At 39.3% G+C, this 20,052-nt stretch overlaps 2 protein-coding genes across 11 annotated transcripts in view; one reads left to right on the top strand and one right to left on the bottom strand.

The window, feature by feature from the left end:
• Window positions 1-8,670, bottom strand: part of PEX3 (peroxisomal biogenesis factor 3) — a 50,278-nt gene extending 41,608 nt beyond the window's left edge. For 2 of the 5 annotated variants that reach the window (XR_016395242.1, XM_022558182.3), the window contains exons 1-2: window positions 8,361-8,662; window positions 161-292 (exon numbers count right to left, since the gene is read on the bottom strand). Coding sequence is in view for 4 of the 5 variants with exons in the window: in XM_022558182.3 (XP_022413890.1) it covers window positions 161-292; window positions 8,361-8,433 (205 nt within the window). In the remaining variant the exon portion in view is untranslated. Of the gene's footprint in view, window positions 1-160; window positions 293-8,360 lie in introns of all 5 variants that reach the window. The other 3 variants (XM_022558223.3, XM_022558203.3, XM_022558213.2) reach the window with 3 other exon arrangements.
• A 45-nt stretch (window positions 8,671-8,715) lies between these two features.
• The window catches only part of ADAT2 (adenosine deaminase tRNA specific 2), a 117,252-nt gene continuing 105,915 nt past the window's right edge, over window positions 8,716-20,052 (top strand). For 3 of the 6 annotated variants that reach the window (XR_002642629.2, XR_002642630.2, XR_004022397.2), the window contains exon 1: window positions 8,726-8,924. Coding sequence is in view for 2 of the 6 variants with exons in the window: in XM_089922072.1 (XP_089778198.1) it covers window positions 8,829-8,924 (96 nt within the window). In the remaining 4 variants the exon portion in view is untranslated. Of the gene's footprint in view, window positions 8,925-20,052 lie in introns of all 6 variants that reach the window. The other 3 variants (XR_002642634.2, XM_089922072.1, XM_022558151.2) reach the window with 2 other exon arrangements.

The following is a 20,052-nucleotide window of genomic DNA, read 5'->3' as shown; positions in this document are numbered from 1 at the left end:
TCCAAATCCACATTAAATGATGTATTTCAGTTAAATCATGTAAATACTTGCTAGATTTATCATTTTTGCCTTTTCCTCTAACTTTGGTCCTGGAGGTATGCAAATTAATATAAATCATCAAACAACTTTATACATGTATAAATAGTTCTCTTTGTCTTACCTGTCATATTGCAAGTCCTCTGGTTACTTTCAAAATGATATTGTCGTCGTGCTTGGGCAATGTATTCTGCAGCCTCCCTTTCTTGTATTTCTCTGATTTTCTTCTGTCCATATTTCCCCAGGATATATATTCCTAAAATTATTTTTTAAAACAAGTTAGTATATTAATGCAGTTAATTAGAGTATTAAAAATTCTAAACAGTATTTTTAACCCACTTTATCCAAATATGAGGCTTATATTAGTGAAAAGCTAAAAATTACAACTTTTAAGAACCTAAATTAAAGAACTATATAAGAATTGCAACCTGAAGAGAAGGAAAAGGAGACTGGCATTTTAAAAGCCAATGATAGATGGGTACATAAAGACTAGGTCTAAAGAAACAGAAAGGAATTAAATCTACAAAGTCAGGCAATGCCTTTAATAGTGAACTGGAGATATTCTAAATGTCCAGCAAAAGGGAACTGTTTAAATACATTATGGTCTAGCCACACAATGGACTCTTACGTAGCTATTAAAAACTACATTGCTAAATAGTTAATGCCTTAAGGAAACATCCATGTTATAGTGTTAGAGGATAAAATAAGATCCTAGAAGTTTTGCTTTTTAATGTAAATAAACATATATGACAACAGATGGGTTTTAATTTCTTACATATATTAAACAATGATCATTGCTAAATAGTGGGATAGCAGGTGATTTTTTTCCTTCTTCTTGCTTCTCTATGGTTTACACATTTTCTTCAATCAAAATATAATACTTTTTAAAAATATAAGAAAAAATTTAAAAGGAAGAATAAAAGAAAGGTAGGTTGTCAAGCAGACATCTAAAACTAGAAACTTAAGTAAAAAAGGGAAGGTGAAAAGGGTACAAAAATTCCTAAATTATGACACTATGATATAAAAATATAGGTGGGGTCTTACGGCCTGTAATTTATTTACCACATTTCAGTATAGACAGTATAATATAAAATGTGCACATTTTGGTCATACCTTATAGGCATTCAGTTGTCCTGACTGGGAATGTTAACGCTCCAGTGTGGTTAGTTAGCATTTGATCAAAAGCCATAGTTCAAGGTTTAAGCATTTCAACTAACCTAGCAAAATGAATATCAGAAATGGCTTTTCACAGATTAAATGACTGGTGTTTAAGATACTGGGTTAGCTGAAACATTTTAGTAATATTCATTTGAACAAGAATATACGATAAAGTCCTTAACCCTTAGGAATGGCTTAGTCTCGGATCCTCAGCTGCTAGTTCGAAGGATTCTTAGTCAACAGGGTTAACCAAATGGCCAACAGAATCCTACATCTAGAATGCTGTTGCATTTGCTTTGGGTAAATCGTTTATGCGTGGTTCTGCTGTAGCACAAAGAAAGGACAATGGGATTTCAATGAGCTTATAGAAAAGTTATGATACTGTTTTACCTATCCTTGATAATAGATGTTTTAATGTGAGCCAGAATTTGTTTCATGATAACCTGGCAACAAGGCTGTAGGAGAGTAACTAATCCTCACCTACCTCCAACTGTCTGTAGCCTCCAATATAACAAGAAAGAACATAAGAATTGTACATGACCTAAATAACTGGATTTGGTCTGTTTGTCACAGGTGGGAAGGAGGAAGCCCACTAAGAACTGCAAAGCAAACACGTATCCTGAATTATTTTCACTAATGTAAGCAATACAGATGAACTGATAACATGTTATATATATGTCTTAAAAAGACATTGAAAGAGTATGTGCTACAAATAATTAGAAATAAAGTGTGACTGCTGTTATGTCTAGATGCAAAAAATGTATTACAATCTCCTTAAAGAATAAATAAAAATTCATATAAATGTCTTCAGAGCTACCTTTCTTGTAATTCATCCTCAATAAACTGAAGACAGCGCCATAATACTAACAGAATGAAGCAACTAACTTACGTTTCACGAAGTAACCCTTTGACAGGCAACTCTTAGATAATAACTACTTCTCAATGAATTGCTTCTATTTTATTTGCACAACAGACGGCTAAAAGTTATGTGTAAAATGATTATTTCTCAAATAATAATAATAGCGTAAAATGAAATGCTGCAATGACACCCCTTGTATAGTTAAGAATTTTCTGGAATAATAGTAAGTTTGATTGGTCTATGTGTTTTCCTGGGGAGAAGGTCCACTGCTTTCATTAGCTTTTCAACAGTGTCTGACAAAAACACTTTAGGAACTACAGTTGACCTCTGAACGACTCCAGGGTTAGGGGTGCAGAACACTCCCTCCAGAAGTGGAAATCTGCTTGTAACTTTACAGTGGGCTCAATTCATAGTTCTGTGCCCTTGGATTCAACCGAGGATCTGTTGTGCTGCAGTATTTACTGAAAAAAGTCTGCATATAAGTGGCCTTGCACAGTCCAAATCTGAGTTGTTCAAAGGTCAAATGTATTGTGTAAGTGGCCCTGTGCAGTTCAAACCTGTTTTGTTCAAGGGTCAACTAACTGTCCTGTGTTTAATTTGGTAAATGTAGTATATTCTTACTAAAGCTAAAAGATAAATTATTATGGGTTGAAGTGTATCCTAGCCCAAATTAACATGTTGAAGCTCTAGTACTTCAGAAAGTGACATTATTTGGAGATAGGGTCCTTGCAGAGATAATCAAGTTAAAAGGAGGTCACTAAGGTGGGCCTAATCCAGTACGACTGGTGTTCTTATAAGAATGGGAAATTTGGACATAGACATGTGTACAGGAAAGATGATGTAAAGACACAGGGAGGAGAAAGCTATCTACAAGCCAAGGAGAAGGGCCTGGAACAGATCCTCTCTTAAAGCCCTGAGACGGAACAAATCCTGCCAACACATTGATCTTGGATTTCTGGCCTCCAGAATTGAGAGACAATACATTTCTGTTGCTTAAGCAACTCAGTTTGTGGTACTTCGTTATGGCAGCCCTAGCAAACTGATACAAGGCATTAGGCTAAAATCCCACAATCCATTATTTTCCTCGAGTTAGCACTGAAGTAAATTCCTATACAAGGACTAATTTACCCAGGCTCTCACTTGCAAAATTCATAAATTCTTATTTTGTCCGATTTGTTTCCCTACAGAAGTAAGAATGAAGGCAGAGAATTCATTACCTAAAATGTGGAGCTCAGGATACACCTGACTTGCTGCCTGAAGTCTGGCCCAGAAGAGAGTAGATACCGATGGCTGTGGCACCAACTAGGCAGGTAACTTTAAGCAAGTCTTTCCTCTCTCTGGGTCTAAATTTCTTCATAAAATGAAAGGCTGGGATTATATGAGCTTTAAAGTTTCTTCTTTACCTATGACTTTATTTATGAATAATGAAAACATTCACTAAATATCTCAAAGAATAAATGTAAAATGTTTTGACGTTTCCTTTCAGAACACTGCTGGTAAAGCAAAATATCTTCTAGCCTTCCCATATTATGAATTTGGTTTTCTAAAACCATCACTTAGTGCCTTAATGGATGAAAATCCTTCAGTATAACTATTTTACTAGGTTAATAACGTCAATAAGGGTTTGAAAATAATCTATTAACTTCACTCCCATACAAAAGACCACCAAACCCTTCTATTCTGATTCTATTTCAGAAATATTTTCTAAACTTTGCCACTTTAGTCCACTTCTCTACCACTGTCTTCATTCAGACCCAGATTATTAATGCTCTTGAACAGGTTTAACAGCTTCCTAACTCTCCTTTGTTTCTGGTCTCACACCTTTCCAATCCATCTTTTATATGTAAAGTGATTTTCTAAAACTTAAATCTGACTGTACTACTGCCATATTTAGAATTCTTCAACACCCTGCCATCATTTCTTAATGTACAGTCCCTGTTCCACTTACATCAGAATTACTGATGGGGTACTTGTTAAAAATGTAGCCTTGGGGCTCCCCTGGTGGCGCAGTGGTTGAGAGTCCACCTGCCGATGCAGGGGACACGGGTTCGTGCCCCAGTCTGGGAAGATCCCACATGCCGCCGAGCGGCTGGGCCCGTGAACCATGGCCGCTGAGCCTGTGTGTCCGGAGCCTGTGCTCCGCAACGGGAGAGGCCATAACAGTGAGAGGCCCGCGTACCGCCAAAAAAGAAAGTAGCCTTTAGGGAAGTTCCTTGAAAACATCCCCAAATGTTTTGTCTTATATGATGCTGTACCCCCAATATATAATATTGGTACACAACTGGAGCTCAATAAATATTTGTTGAATGAATTAAAGAATTAATGAACTGCACTCTGGACCTAAAGAATCAGAATCTCGGAGAAAGAATTCTATATTTTCATTAAGTCCCTTCAGTGATTTTTATCCATACTGAAGTCTGAGAAGCTCCAAATTCTGTAGAATGGCACAATAAGGAAGGCCCTTCACAATCTGCACTCTAGCTACTTCTCCAAATTTATCTTTTGCCACTCCCCATTTGTTCCTTGCGCTTAGCCATAGGGAAATACACTTTGATTCACCAAAAACAAGGTCTCTGAATCTGCTGAGCAACCCCTTTACCTGTTGTGCCCCCTTCTACTTTGCTAGCTGTAACTCCAGCGGATTCTTTTTAATAAATAAATAAATAATTGATTAATTTTGGGCTGCGTTGGGTCTTCGCTGCTGCACATGGGCTTTCTCTAGTTGTGTCAAGTGGGGGCTACTCTTCATTGTGGTGCGTGGGCTTCTCATTGCGGTGGCTTCTCTTGTTGTGGAGCATGGGCTCTTAGGCACGCGGGCTTCAGTAGTTGTGGCTTGTGGGCTCAGTTGCTCCATGGTATGTGTGATCTTCCCAGACTACGAATCGAACCTGTGTCCCCTACATTGGCAGGCAGATTCTTAACCACTGCACCACCAGGGAAGTCCCTCCAGTGGATTCTTAAGGGAGGCTTGCTGAACACCTCCATTATTCTCTCTCTCTATGCTCCCACAGAACCCTGCTCTATTATGGTACTCTAATACTATCACTGTACTACTTTTGTTTATTTCCATTTCTGCTCTCTGGACTGCACTATGAGTTCCTCAAGGTCAAGAATTGTATCTTATTCCTGTGTATCACCAGAGCCCAATATAGAGAGAGTAGGCCCTCTAATTCAAATGTTTGTTGAATGAATGAAAAACCAAAGAGACCAAACATTAAAGTTTTTTCCCCACCACTGAATGGCCAAGATTCTTGAGCATGCAAGTTGATATCTTACCTAGTTTGCAAATCTGTCAAAATGTGCTACTTCTTCCATGAAGCGCTTTCCTAATTATTTCCAACTGCACAGGCTATCTGCCAGTTTGATATATACAGCATTTTTCAGGTCTTATTGTTTTGTATTTTAATTATTTGTATGCTTCTTGCTGTGGTTTGAATGTTTGTGTCTCCCCTAAATTCATATGTTGAAATTCTAATGCCCTATGTGATATTAGAAGGTGGGAGTCTTTGGGAGGCGCTTAGGGCATGACGGTGGGGCTCTCAGGAATGAGATTAGTGGGGTTTTTTTTTTTTTTTTTTTTTTGCGGTACGTGGGCCTCTCACCGTTGTGGCCTCTCCCGCTGCGGAGCACAGGCTCCGGACGCGCAGGCTCAGCGGCCATGGCTCACGGGCCCAACCGCTCCGCGGCATGTGGGATCCTCCCGGACCAGGGCACGAACCCGTGTCCCCTGCAGCGGCAGCCGGACTCTCAACCACTGCGCCACCAGGGAAGCCCGAGATTAGTGTTCTTATCAAAGGGCCTTCACAGAGATCCCTAGCCCCTTCTGCCATGTGAGACTACAAGAAGTCTGCAACCCCGAAGCGGACCTTCACCTAACCATGCTTGTACCCTGATCTTAGATTTCCAGACTCCAGAACTGGGAAAAATAAATTTCTGTTGTTTATAAGCCACCCAGTCTGTGGTATTTGTTATAGCAGCCTGAACAAACTAAGTCATTTGTTTTCATTCCTTTTAGACCATAAAGTCCATGAAGACAAGAGTGGTGTACTGTGGAAAGAGAATGTGCTTTGGGATCTAACACACCTGGGTGTGAGTTCTAGCTTCCCTGTTACTAACTCTGGGAACCTCAACAAGTTTTTAAATTCTTAGCACTCTGGTTCCCACATTTTTGAATGGGGATAACAATAACTATCCTGTCATCATCCCCACTGAATAGAAGAGCTTAATACAGGGCCCATTGGGCACCCACAAAACGGTAGCTATTACTATTAAAAATCTCTGTAAATCTTGTATTTCCAATCATATTACCTTCAACACTACAGGCACTGGATAAGTATTTCTTAAAATTGATTAACTGATATGTACCATGTTATAGGACCTTTCCCTTGAAGCAGAAAGACTATGAGGCTCAAACAAATGCCAATCACGGTCATCTACTCTTTTTTCTTTTTAGACTGACATCCATTCTTGTTATAAAACACTAGGATTATTTTCTTTTTCTGTTCCTCTGAACCTCTTCCCCCCTTTCTCATTCCTCTTAATCTCTAACTATAAAGCTCTCAATAGATCTTTGAAAAAAATCTATAACTATCTTTCTTTTTTGAATTTTTGAATTTTATTTATTTTTTTATACAGCAGGTTCTTATTAGTTATCCATTTTATACATATTAGTGTATATATGTCAATCCCAATCTCCCAATTAATCACACCTATAACTGTCTCTTAAGTGTACTCTTTTGCTTCCCCTATGATTATTTCTAATCTACCATTAGGTTGTTCCATAAATCTGACGGGGTATGCTATTTTTTCTGAGATAGCTAAAGAGATACTATTTTCTTTCCTTCAGTAGAGGCAAAAATATTTTATTTATACTTCTTCCATCACACATAAATCATTAGTTTCTGCAAATAAAGTGGACTCAGTAGTCTTTGTGTAATTTAAATACACATTAGATATCAGTGCATGAAGATATCAGAAAATACATTTTATCTATAATGAATTTTTCAAAGAATGCCATTAAAATTTACATATAATCGAGGGTTTCCCTGGTGGCGCAGTGGTTGAGGGTCCGAGATCCCACATGACGCGGAGCGGCTGGGCCCATGAGCCATGGCCGCTGAGCCTGCGTGTCTGGAGCCTGTGCTCCGCAACGGGAGAGGCCACAACAGTGAGAGGCCCGCGTACCGCAAAAAAAAAAAAAAAAAAAAAAAAATTTACATATAATCATTATTGATCTGTGGTAGACCTCAGAGAGGAGAAAAACATTCTCCTTGCCTCATTAACAAGAAGCCTGTTTCAAATTTTCAAGAATCAACAGAGCTGAATTATTGATGCTAAGAGTATTGCTAATTTCAAATTGTTTTGGGGCAATAGAATATAATCAATAGTAAGAGAAAAACAACCAAATTCTTTGGGAAACTTCTGCTCTTGTTTTTAACTATTTCTGTAACCAAAGCATGTAGTCAGTGATAATACTTCTCAAAAAACTCAAAAGCTAAAAATTTCCTCTTAACAGTCCTACATTTCCTTCTCCTGTATCACACAAGACCTTTTATTCTCTCCTTTAGACCCCTGCATGATTGTCTTATGAGGAAAAAGGCTCTCAAGATTGCTATCTAATCTGTTTCTAAATCTCCTCTTAGCCTGTGCAACTCAGTTATGTGAGCTATGTGGGAATTCATCCCAATCTTGAAGATCCTGAGAAGATTGCACAACTTCCCGAAAGCACTTTCTTACTGCATAATTTACTACATAGTTTGTATTCTAAAACAGCAGAAACAGAGCTAAAATATTGATTTGTGTTTCTCTGTCTAGCATATACCTTCCAGTCCTTCAGTACAATTGTGCTGTTTTCAAAAATTCAAATTAACTTTGAACAAGCACTCGAAGTGCAGGCTTTAGTTAACTTCCCTCGAGTATTATGAAACTTCTGCGAACGGTGAATGCCAAAGTACTGGAAGTACCAAACAGAAGCGAAGAACCTCACAGTAAAACAACAGAAGAGAAGTAAAAAAACATGTCTGTAAGAGAATGGTGCCTTGAAACAGAAAAAAAAAAAAAATGTGGTGGGTTCTCCCAAGGTGGGTGAGTAAAAGGCGAGAAACAGAGTAAGCGGCAGTGTCAGGGCAAAGGGCACAAATTTCATAACTGCAGAGATGTAAAGAACCCTGGAGGTTTGTCACCCGGTTCCCCGTCCCATGGTTGAACGAATCCTGGGCCATGATACCTCCACCTCTATTTTAGAAGGCAGACATCTCTCTCCCACCCCCTCCTCCCTATGCCCCTTTCCAAGAACGCTGTCACCCACCTCCGAGGACCGTACCCAGGAAGATGCATTTCTTTTTGTGACGTTTCAGAAAATTCCACGTAGATCTCAGCATCTTCAGGCCCTGGGGGTGCGGGCTGCCTAAAGGGAAGGAGGAATGGTTCACCAGGAAAACGTTTCTTCGTCGCCTGGCACGGACTACCCGGCTGGACCGCCGTCTTCCCACTCGGTGCTCTCCAAAAACCACGAACGCGACTTTCCGCAGAGACTGTCACCGGAGCGGGAAGGGGGCGGAGACTGTAGCTGAGCAGCTGCGCTTTCTGTAGCTGCCGGCGCGCCGCCGCCGCCGCCGCTCACTAGCCTGGGGCGCCGTGGTCCGTCTAGAATTCGCTCCCGAGTGCCTCACAGTTCGATTCCCCCGGAAACGACAGCCCGCCCCCACCGCGTTCCGTTGCCGCGCTCCTCCTCCGCCGCGGCCTCCGGCACTGAGCGAGGCTGCCCCGGTGCAGTATGGAGGCGAAGGTAGGGTCCACGCAGATTACGGGCGGTGCGTGCTCTGTGTTGGCGGAGGAGACCGAAAAGTGGATGGAACAGGCGATGCAAATGGTGAGGGGGCGGGACGTGGATGTATAGGGTGGGAATTTTCCCTGGCTTATCCTGGCCGAAGCATTCGAGTAAACGTCCCCGGGGGTGCTTTCTGGTCTCAGTAATCTCGATGGCGCTCGCATTCTCTGGGTAAACACCTGGCTTTACTGTCCTGAAATGTTCTTTAGCCCATTCTCACAGTGGTTCTGAGGAAAGGAAGAGACGAAATACAGAAATTATTTCTTTTTCACTTGTTTGAAGTATGCGCCGAACATCCCTATTCGGGGGCTGCTGGCACGGGCGTGCTGCGTCCCCTTGTTTCCTGTGGACATTCGCAAATCCTCGAAGTCACATTATTTTGTATTTATGACCTCTTGACTCCATCTAGTAGAAGGAAGGAAGCTGAGGATGTTTCCGGTAGAGAGCAGGATAAAAACAAGTACCTGAACAGCCAGATTCTCATCCATCTATCCATCCGTCCATCCATCCATCCTTTCACTTCCCTCACTCCTTTCAAGACTTCTGATTAAGGAGGGCTCTAATAAGATTTGTGTATAATCCAAGCTTTACCCATACTTACGTGTCCCATCGAACTCTTTAATAGGGATAAAAGTCTATTTGGCATATATGTATATATATATAAATCATGCACACACACATATATGCATATGTTCATTTAAACTTGTTCCTCATACTCTTTTGACAGTCACTCACAGTAAAAAAAAATCTATTTTGTATTACATTCCAGTAAACACACACAGATAAAATTGAAACAAAAGTTTTACAGAACAGTACTTAATCTTCCTATGTACAGTTTTCCTGGTATTTCTCTTTCATTGCATTTTGGAAAAAAAAATGCTGGTCATCACCCCTGATTTGATTTCATGACCCACTCTTTAAGCCCACTTCAAAATTTATTTCCCCCATTAAACTTACAGGATGCATAACTTTCTGTCTGATACTTTAATGTTCACATATACCTTTAAATAATTAATTTGTAATATGGAGTTGTTTGTTCTGAACTCCTTTTATGTTACTAAATTCTCCAAGTTGGAGACAAGGAGTTTTCATGTGATATCAAAAATCTCACTCTCCTTACCCCAAATCATTTCAATAATATCATATGCCTGGCGGCGCCTTTTTTTTTTTTTCTGGCCGCGCTGCGTGGCGTGTGGGATCTTAGTTCCCCCACCAGCGATCAAACCCGTGCCCACTGCAGTGGGAGCGCAGAGTCTTAAGCACTGGATGGCCAGGGAAGTCCCTGGGCAGCATCTTTATAAGTAGTGAGGATGATAATAAATGCACATGAAGGCTAAAATATCTCAGATTAAGCTGCGTTTATATCTTTCTATGGGCGAGAGACCTGGAGGCCAGGGAATGCTGGAATACTGGGAATTCGTGGTCTCTTCCATTTATTTTCATTTGCTTCAGGAACTCTCCTCAGAGTATTTATGTGGAGCTTGTGTAGATGAAAATTTGAGAGTTGCTGTCATAGAGGACTCAATAGTGGTTCCATAAACAGCTAAGTTTAATCAGTCTTTGAGCTTTTCCACTTTGTGTATCAGAAATGTGTTTTCTTTCCATCCTTTCATATCTTTGTACTATTCTCTAGTCTTCTGGACTAAACATTTGAGTCTTTACTACCTTTTGGTATGACCTTGGGCAAGTCACTTTATCCCCCTAGGGTATTGCTTCCTACTCTATAAAATGGGGTGGTTGAACTCCAAGTAATTTCTAAGCCCTCTCTGGCCTTGACATTTTTGTCTTTTAATTAGATTATAAACACCTAGGGGTGTGATTACCTAGTTTATCGACATAGGGTCAAGGAAGTCCTTAGTCTGCACTTATTTTTTTGGTTTTGGCCAATAGTATATGTTTCTCCCAGGACTTAAAAAAGGGAAAAAAGGGCTTGTCATAAACCTTGGGCTTTGTCCAACCATTCCCTCCCCACTAAAGAAACTTCAAATCTTAAATTATTTCAAAGAATTGTTGAAGTAATTGCAAGTGTATTATGTACTTCTGAGAAGAATTTATGATTAGACCAGAAGCACAGCTGGTACCAAATCTGGAGGCAGCAAGTTAATCTCTGATTAATGAGTTCTGAGGAACTTGAAAGTGAAATGTCCAGTATACAAGTAATAGGGAGGATACTAGCATCCCCACAGCACTTGTACAGAGTACACATATTTATATGACCAGTTCAAGTAATTAGAATGTTTGTCTCTGATGTTAGCATTTGTTGGGCAAAGGCCTGGAGGAATTGGAATGGAGATGGATTCTTTAAAGTATATGACCAAAGGCAGAAAACATAAAAGGAAAATGAATATGTTTTAGTTATATAAGTATTGAAAACTTCTCCATATTAAAAAGATAAGATACAAAGTAACAAAGCAGATGACAAAGAGGGAAAATATTTGCAATGTAAATAATTTGCAATGTAAATAAATTTGCAATGTAAATAAAAGGACAGGTTTGATAACCTTAATATATAAAGAACTTTTACAAACTAATGAGAAAAGATGTACACCCTAATTTTGAAAAAGTCGAAGGATATGAACATGCTATTCTAAAAGAAATACAAATAACTAGCAAGTGAACGATTTCACTAGTAATAAATTAAATTCAAGTTAAAGAGTCACAATTTTTCACCTGTTAAATAGGCAAAGGTGAAAAAATTATAATGCTTGCTGTTGGTAAGGGTGTGTGTGTGAGGAGCTGGCTAGTTGGTTGCTGAAATTGGGGCAGCCTTTCTAGAGGGCAACTTTGCTATGTATATATAAAAAAGCCTTAAAACTAGTTTATCCTTTGATCCAGTAATGCCTTTATGGTATTTTTTTCCCCAAATGAAAATATTTTAATGTTTTCTTTTTCTGATTATATAAATAATTCATAGTCATAAGAAATTCAAACTTTAAAAAGATTTAACAAATTAAGTAATAATTACCTAAAAATCCTACCATCAGAGATAATGTTATAAAAATTTTAGGAGCATCCTTCCATGTATCTCTGTCCATGTGTAAACAGACATATATACTTTTTTCTTATATTAAATCTCTGTGCTAGGTTTTTTCAAATTTATTTTTTGACATATATATGTTTAAATAAATGAAATTACGTATTTTCTTTATGATTGTGAATATCTTTTTCTAGACGTAAATATTTCTTATTTTGGTTTGTTTTCCTCACCCCCATTCCATAATACTTTTATTGCTATGGAATAGATTACCAAAAGTGGGACAAAGGATGTATGTATTTTAAAACCATCTAGACATTTTAAGATTGCCTTCTAGAATTATGCTGCCCAATGTAGTAGCCACTAGTACGTCTGGCTATTTAAGTTTAAATTGATTAAGATGAAATAAAATTAGATATTCAGTTCCTCAGTCACATTAGCTGCATTTCAAGTACTCAGTAGCAACACATGGCCAGTGGCTACCATATTGGACCGTGCAGATCAAAGGATATTTCCATTACTACAGAAAGTTCTGTTGGATAGCACTGGTCTGAAATGGTCATAATTCCATCCCCAGTGTATGAGAATGTTCTGTCCTACCCCTGTTCCCACTAGCCCTGAAATTATCACTCTTTAATATTTGGCAATGTTATAGGTGAGAAGTATTATAATATCTGTGTTACTTTTTTTTGTTGTTCTTTGATAAATTTATCAAACTTTAAATAAAGTTCTCTACACTTTATTATTGTTTGTAAAATCGCTATTTTTCATGACAGTTTTCTTTTGGAGAGCTAAGTGTATAATAAAGGTTATTGTTTTAATCATCAGAGCATATAATTCTAAGGGTGTAGGCTTAGAATCAAATAAAAGAATAACAGTGTTGCACTTTTACATTCCAGACACAGTGCCGTGGATAGTGTTTCATATAGGCCATAGTGTGTAAGCCCCATAGCAGCCCTACCCTATCAGGTGTGTATTATTACTGGCCTCATCTTCAGAGGGGGACATTGAGGTTTAGAGTGAAGTAAACTTCCCAAAGTTAGGGAACTGGTAAGGAGAGAGCTGTGATTTGAGCCCAGCCACCTGTCTTCACCCTGCCCTGCCTGTACTGAGCTGTGTTTGGTCACTCACTGCTCTCCGGTGTGCCCTACTGGACCTCTCTGCCTGTTCACCTTCATCCCACTGACTACAGTGTATTGAGCATCCTAATTAGACACTCGGATTGTTTTTTCTCTGTGAATTGCCTAGGCATATCCTCTTTTGCCCAACTTTATTATTAGTTTTATTTTAAAAAATCACATTGTAGGAACCCTTTGTATTTTATAGCTATTTCTAGGAATAATTCATAAGGAAGTGATGGAGATATAAAGTTCTTCCCTTGTTTATAATAGTGAGGAATTTGAAAAATAGCCCCATGTTCTAGTTAAACAATAGGGGACTAGTTAAATGAATCATAAATATTCATGTAAAGGAGCACCATCTAAGTTTAAAAAAATCATGTGCTGAAAAAATATTACTCAACATGGGGAAATGTTTGTAATATATTTCTAAATGAAAAAGGCAGACTGTTGAGCTGTTTATATAGTATAAATCTATTTGACTTTTTAGAAAACTGCGAACATGTATGTGCAGGCATAGAAAAAAACCTGAAAACTTTCTGTCACAGAATAATAACAGAGACCATATTTTGGAGTGTTGGGATTGAGTGGTTTTTATTTTTTGATGTGTGGATTTTTTTACCCCCAGGTTTTTGACCTTGAACATACTTACTTCATAGTTAGGAAAAAAGAAAGCATGAGTGTGTGTGTGTATGTGTGTGTGAGTGTGTGTGTGTGTATTATCAGAGGGTCAGAGATAGAGGGAGAAAAGTTGCAAGTTTTCTAGAATAAATCAATTGCGTATTATTGTTGCATTTTCTGGGCGCCTAGTATTACTATAATATTGTGCTAGGTCTGAGGAAAATTCAAAAAGACAACAAGCACAAACACGTGCGTTGTAACAAATGTGGCGTGATTTAGTGTTTCCTGTGTATTAGGCCTTGTGATGCGTGCTAGGCCTGCAAAGGTGAGCAAAACAGGTTTGCTAGTGCTTGGATCTAGTGCTTGCCTCCCAGGAGCATACTGTTTAATTGATAAAATTAAGCCATGCACAAATGAAAAAGTTAATGGTAACAAGTTCAGGGTCCCAAATAAGAGACAGATATAAAGTACTATCAGATAATAGGCGACAAAGTCCTGAGCAAGTCAGTTGAATTAAATTATAGGATGCTTTCTTAACTTTAAAAAGGGAAAATGGGATGTAGGTGGGTGGCAAAGGAGAGAAAGGTTGAACAAGCAGAGGAACCGTCAAGTCCAAAGAAATGGAGGACTTGGTCTTAGGTTAGGAGGTGATCCAGCTGTTTGTTCAGAATAGGGCTTCCTAACAGGAGCCCAGGTTTTAGGGGGATCTATAAACCCTGACGCTATGTATAAAAGTGTCATGTGCATGTGCCTTTTTCACGTTTGAGAGTCCATAAATAACGTTCATCAGATTCTCAGAGGGGCTCTGGAAAGTTTAAGAACCAAGGACCTAGAAGGATAATGAAAAGTTAGGCTGGCTTATTTGGCTGGTGGGAAGCGTGGGTGGTAGTTGGGAGGCTCTCGGTGCCAGGTTGAGGAATTTAATGTTGTAGAGGGAAAAGAGAGCTTCCGAGAGTCATTAGCAGTAACAGCTGTAGCGTAGTTTGACCTTTTGAACGTTATTATTTTCTACCTAAGAGTTGTTCTGGCTAAATTGTCTTTTCCCCTGATTTTTTTTTTCTTTTGTAGGAGATATACCTGGGGACTCACCAAGAGCCTGTGCACACTGCAGTCTGTCCCCATCTCTTCTCCTTTTACCACTGCATCACTAGAGAGTAGTTTATGGGAGCGATGGCTTTAGAGAAACTCCAAAATCTCTTCCATCCTAGAGCTGTCATTGTCTGTAACCTGCGGGGTCTGACTAGAGTGAAGGAAATGACATTTAAAGAGCAATAGAAATGACATTAAAGACTTTTGGAGTAGATACCAGTAATTGGGCCAGGAAGAAGAGAGATTTCATTCTTCAGTTTTGAAAGCTGATAATTTATTAATTTATGAAAGACCAAGTTGCCATTTTAAATAGTAACTGAGCCTTGGCTCCTGTCAAAAAAGATGAGAGAGTTAAAAACCTACCTGCACACACTTCAGACCCACCTTGCCTGAGTTCTTGTGCATTCATAAAGAAGTGATCAGACTTGACAGAAGAGTTGGTGGGAGTATTGGAAAGTACGAGATGGGATGAGTTGAAAATGCTTTTCAGCTTAATTAAATCTATTTTGAATGTGACAGCAAAGCAAATATATATTTGATATATGCATATATACACATGTGTTTTATATACATGTAAACACACCCATCTATATTTTTTTTAATTGAAAAGCATTTCACTCTAAACTCACTTCCATGGAGTTTTTGGGTTATTCTCACCACCTCCTCCCTAACTCGCCATTCCAGCTGCCCACCCCCTCACTGTGAGCTTGGCAACAACTTTAATCAACAACATTATTTGCCTTTTTAAAATACTCCCTTCACTCACATTTTCTCTCTAATTTGGACAGCAAAGGAAGGCATTTCACAAAAAAACACGTTAATCTAAGGAAGTAGGAAGATAATATTCAGGGTTGGGAAACAGAGTTAAAAGGAGATAATTTGCTGGAAGGGAAAAAGAGAAAATCCAAAGGAAAGAATGAAAGGCACAAGCCCCGTCACCTGGAGACCCTGGTGAAGGGGCTGCCAGGCCCTGCAGCGTGGCCCCGGCTGTCTTCCAGGTGAACAAGTTAGGACTTGGAAGGAACCCTACTGGGCAGCTTGGGTTCACCTTCTCCCTGGCCACTTACTCCCTTTCCTCTTACTCTTGGATTCTCTTCTGCACATTTGAAATGGCCACATAGCCTCACATAGAATTCTTCAGGAGATAGTTTTACAGAAAATCCTTGTCACATGGCTCCCCATTTGTTTACTCTTGCAGTTTTTTTTTTAACCTTTAAACTTCCTATGCCTCACTCTCTTGCTAAATGTCCCCTCTCCTTTTGTCCCTTGAACTAGACCTACTAAGAACCCAAACACTGATAAAGTAGCTGAACAACGGTAATTACAGTAGAAATTAGAGACAGAGCCATGGCAGAGAGCCCAGGAACCTGACATCTGGTAGGTGCTCCACAAAGACTTGTTGAACAAGTGAGTGGATGGAGCCAGATTGCCTGGGCTCTAGTCCCAGCCTCTTACAGGGGCTAATTCCATAACCTTCCCATGGCTCAGTCTTCTCATCTGTAAAATGGGGAAGCTCACGGAACCAGTCTCATAGGGTTATAAACTAAATGAATTAATACAGTGCTTAAAATAGTCCTGGATCAAGGTAAGTTTTTCAGTAAGCTCTAAGCTAATAATATTTGCAAGCTCAGAATTGGAACACTTGAGATGGAGACATAACAGTCTGTTGTAATAGAAGCTAGAAATGTAACGTATAGGCAAGTCACTCTTCAGGTCACTGGTTTCATTCCCTCCCTTCCACCCAAATTGACCCTTCTTTCTTGGCCTAGTTTTTTCCTTGGATCTTCCATAACACCAGATACTCCTGGTTTTCCTCCTACCTCAGTAGGCATCTCTTCTTAATCGCCATTGTAAGAGCCTTCTCTGTTTATTCCACCTTTATTTTTTTTTTAATGTTTCAATTTGCAATAATTACAGATTCATAGGAAGTTGCCACAGAGTATACAGAGAAGGCTCACATACCCTTCAGGTAGTTCCCTCCAATGGTAACATCTTCTGTAACTGTAGTAACATATTAGAGCCGGGAATGTGGCATTGACCCAGTCTGCAGGGCTTGTTCAGATTTCATCACCTTTATGTGCTAACCTTAAAGCGTTTGTGTATGTGCGTGTGTCTGTGTGTATGTGTAGTTCTATGCAATTTTGTCACCTGTTTAGTTTTGTGTAATCACCACCAGAACTGCTCCATCACCACAAGGCTTCCTCATGCTACCTCTTTATAGCCACCATCCCTCCCAAACCCTAAACCCCGGCAGTCATTTATCTGTTCTCCATACCTGTAGTTTTGTCATTCAAGAATGTTTTATACATGACTATGTCACCTTTGGGGATTTATTTTTTCATTCAACATAATTTCCTTGAGATCCATCCAAGTTTTGAGTCAATTAATAGTTGATTCCTTTTTATTGCTGTGTAGTTTTCCATGGATAGATGTAGCACACTTTGTCTAACCAGTCACTCTTTGAAGGACATTTGGGTCATTTCCAGTTTTTGGCTATTATGAATAAAACTCCCATGAACATTCATGTCTGTATACAAAATTGCGTATTGTATGAACATAAGGTTTCATTTCCCTGGGTAAATAAATGCCCAGGAGTGCAATTGTTGGGTCATATGTTAAGTGCATGTTTAGCTTTTTAAGGAACTACCGAACAATCTCCCAGGGTGGCTGTACCATTTTACATTCCTACTGGCAATAGATGAGTGATCCTGTGTCTCAGCCTTGCTGGTATTTGGCACTGATACTTTCTATTTTAGCCATTCTGCTAAGTGTGTAGTGATAATCTCATTGTGGTTTTAATTTGCCTTCGCTAATGGCTAATGTTGTGACCATCTTTTCATGTGCTTATTTGCCATCTGTATGCCCTCTTTGATAAAATGTCTTTAAATATCTATTGCCCGTTTTCTAACAGTTTTTTTTTCACTGTTGAATTTTGAGCATTCTTTACATAGTCCAGATCTAGACTTTTGTTGAATATGTGGTTTGTAAATATTTTCTTCCCGTTTTAGCTTATCTTTTCTTCCTCTTAACAGGGTGTATTAGTTTCCTATGGGTGCTGTAACAAATTACCGCACATCTGATAGCTTAAAACAACCCAAGTTTATTCTCTTATCGTTCTGGAGGCCCAGAGTCCACACTGAGTTTCACTGTGCCAAAACCAATTGTCAGCAGGGCTGTGCGCCCTCTGGAGGCTCTAGAGGAGAATATGTCTCCTTGCCTTTTCCAGCTTCTAGAGCGACCTTCCTTGCTTGGTTCATGGCTCCTTCTGCCATCTTAAAAGTCAATAGAGAAGCATCTTCAACTCTGTCTCTCTGCTTCCATCATCACAGTGTTTTATACTTTATGTGTCAGATTTCTCTCTGCCTCTCTCATAAGGACACTTATGACTGCATTTAGGGCCACCTGAATAACCCAGGGTAACTTTCCTGTTTCAAGATCCTCAACAAATACTTGATGGATGAAAAAATGATTTGTCTCTCTTGTGTACCCCAGGTTATGTGTCATCCTAAGCTTATTTTATTTTGTTTTCCTTCAATTAATTTTTTATTTTTGTGAAGACAACACAAAGGAAAACTGATCAACATATTTGAACAGGAACTTCACAAGAGATATCCAAATGTCAGTAAACTTACGAAAAAATGGTAAACCTCTTAACTCACCAGGGAAATGAAAATTAAAACCACAAACACTACCTCATATCCATCAAAATATCCAAAATAAATAATATTAACAATTCCAGTTGTCAGTGAGGATGTAGAGCAGCGGGAACTCTCACACACTGTTCATGGGAATGTAAATTATTACAACCACTTTGGGAAACTGGCAGTATCTATTGTACTAAAGGCAAACACACACAATAGCCTCTAACCCAGTAAATTTACTGTTAGGTATATACTCAACAGAAATTAATAGTACCTGAAGAGACAGGTATAAACATGTTCATACGGCATTATTGGTAATAATCAAGAAGTGGAAACAACCCAAACATCTATCAACAGATTGTATAAATAAACTGTGGTATATGCATACAAAGTAATATAGGGCAATGAAAGTGAACTACAGTTACAGGAATGAACATGGATGCAACTTGAAAACATGTGAAACAAAAGCAGCTAGAAACAAAATATATACGCCGTGAGTCCATTTATATAAAGTTCAAAAACAGGCATAGTTAAGTCAGAATAGTGATTTAAGCTTACTTTAAATTTCATTCTTTGTGCGATGATTGCCTTAACTGCACCAGTACTTAGTCTCCACCCTCCCCAGCTGTCAGTCCTCCTCCTGGCTTTCCTTTGTATAGTAGCCTGTGGTACATTTGTATATTTATTTGTATATAGTCACCAAACCTTGGAACTCTTCAGTCTTTCAAACTTTGCATAAACTGGGTATGCTTTAACTGTTTTTACAGAACTGGGACAGCACTAGCCTGTGGGTAGTTCATGACACAATTCTGAGGAATGCGGTCTTATTGCTTCAGATACTGTCTGTTTACACCTCTCCATGCCCCAGCTCTATCCCACCACTCCAGATGGGAGAGAAGTACAATATGCTCCCACCACGTGCCTCTCCTTTCAGCGCTTTTGGCCAAATGATAAGTGTCAGTTGAGCAAGCTTGAAGCAGCTAAGGAACCCACGCTGGCATTATGATAGGACGTTATTGCTACTGTAAATAGTGTAGCTGGGAGCAAGAGGCTAGTGCAGGAGATGGAACACTCTTTTTTCAGCTAAGTCTTCAACTTGGCACTTTATATGCCCTATGGTGTGTGAAAATACCTCCGCTTAAATGGGAGTCTTGTCTTCCAAAGGATCTTCCGGCCTGCCAAAGTAGGAAATGCTGTGCCTTTCTAGAAACAGCTGTACTTGGGATTTTTAATTGTAGTGAGGTGGCAATGATTGTATACTAGTCCAAGGGTTGCACCCATTTAAGGTTCTCTCTCACCTGTGGTATCAGGGCATCCCAGAGGTAACCTGCCTGTTTTTGCTCTCTGCCTGAAGAAGTATTCCTTAGCTGTCCTGGGCCCCAGAGCTGCTGGAGTTCCCTCAGCCATAGCGCTAGAAGAAAAATGGGCAGCCTCTGATAGAGGGGAGACTTTGCAAATATAATAAATTGGTTTGCCATTCCTGGGATGGTGATGGAACTATGCCTAAACTTATTTTTCTCATTTGTGTTTTTCAGTTGAGGTGTACGTCACATACAGTGAGATGCACAGTTCTTAAATGTATTATTCAGTTTTGAGTGATGCAGACATCTGTGTAAGCCACATCCTTATCAAGATAAAGTTTTCACCACCACAGAAAATGTCCTTGTGTCCCTTTCCAATCTACACATCCCCTTTCATGAAGCAACCACCGTTCCAATTTCTTTCAT

Source organism: Delphinapterus leucas, chromosome 12, assembly GCF_059928025.1.
Source record: "Delphinapterus leucas isolate spDelLeu-1000000601 "Yukka" chromosome 12, BTC_Dleu_Yukka2, whole genome shotgun sequence".
Lineage (NCBI taxonomy): Eukaryota > Metazoa > Chordata > Mammalia > Artiodactyla > Monodontidae > Delphinapterus > Delphinapterus leucas.
Note: the sequence above shows the minus strand (reverse complement) of the source record. Positions and strands in the feature narration are given on the sequence as shown.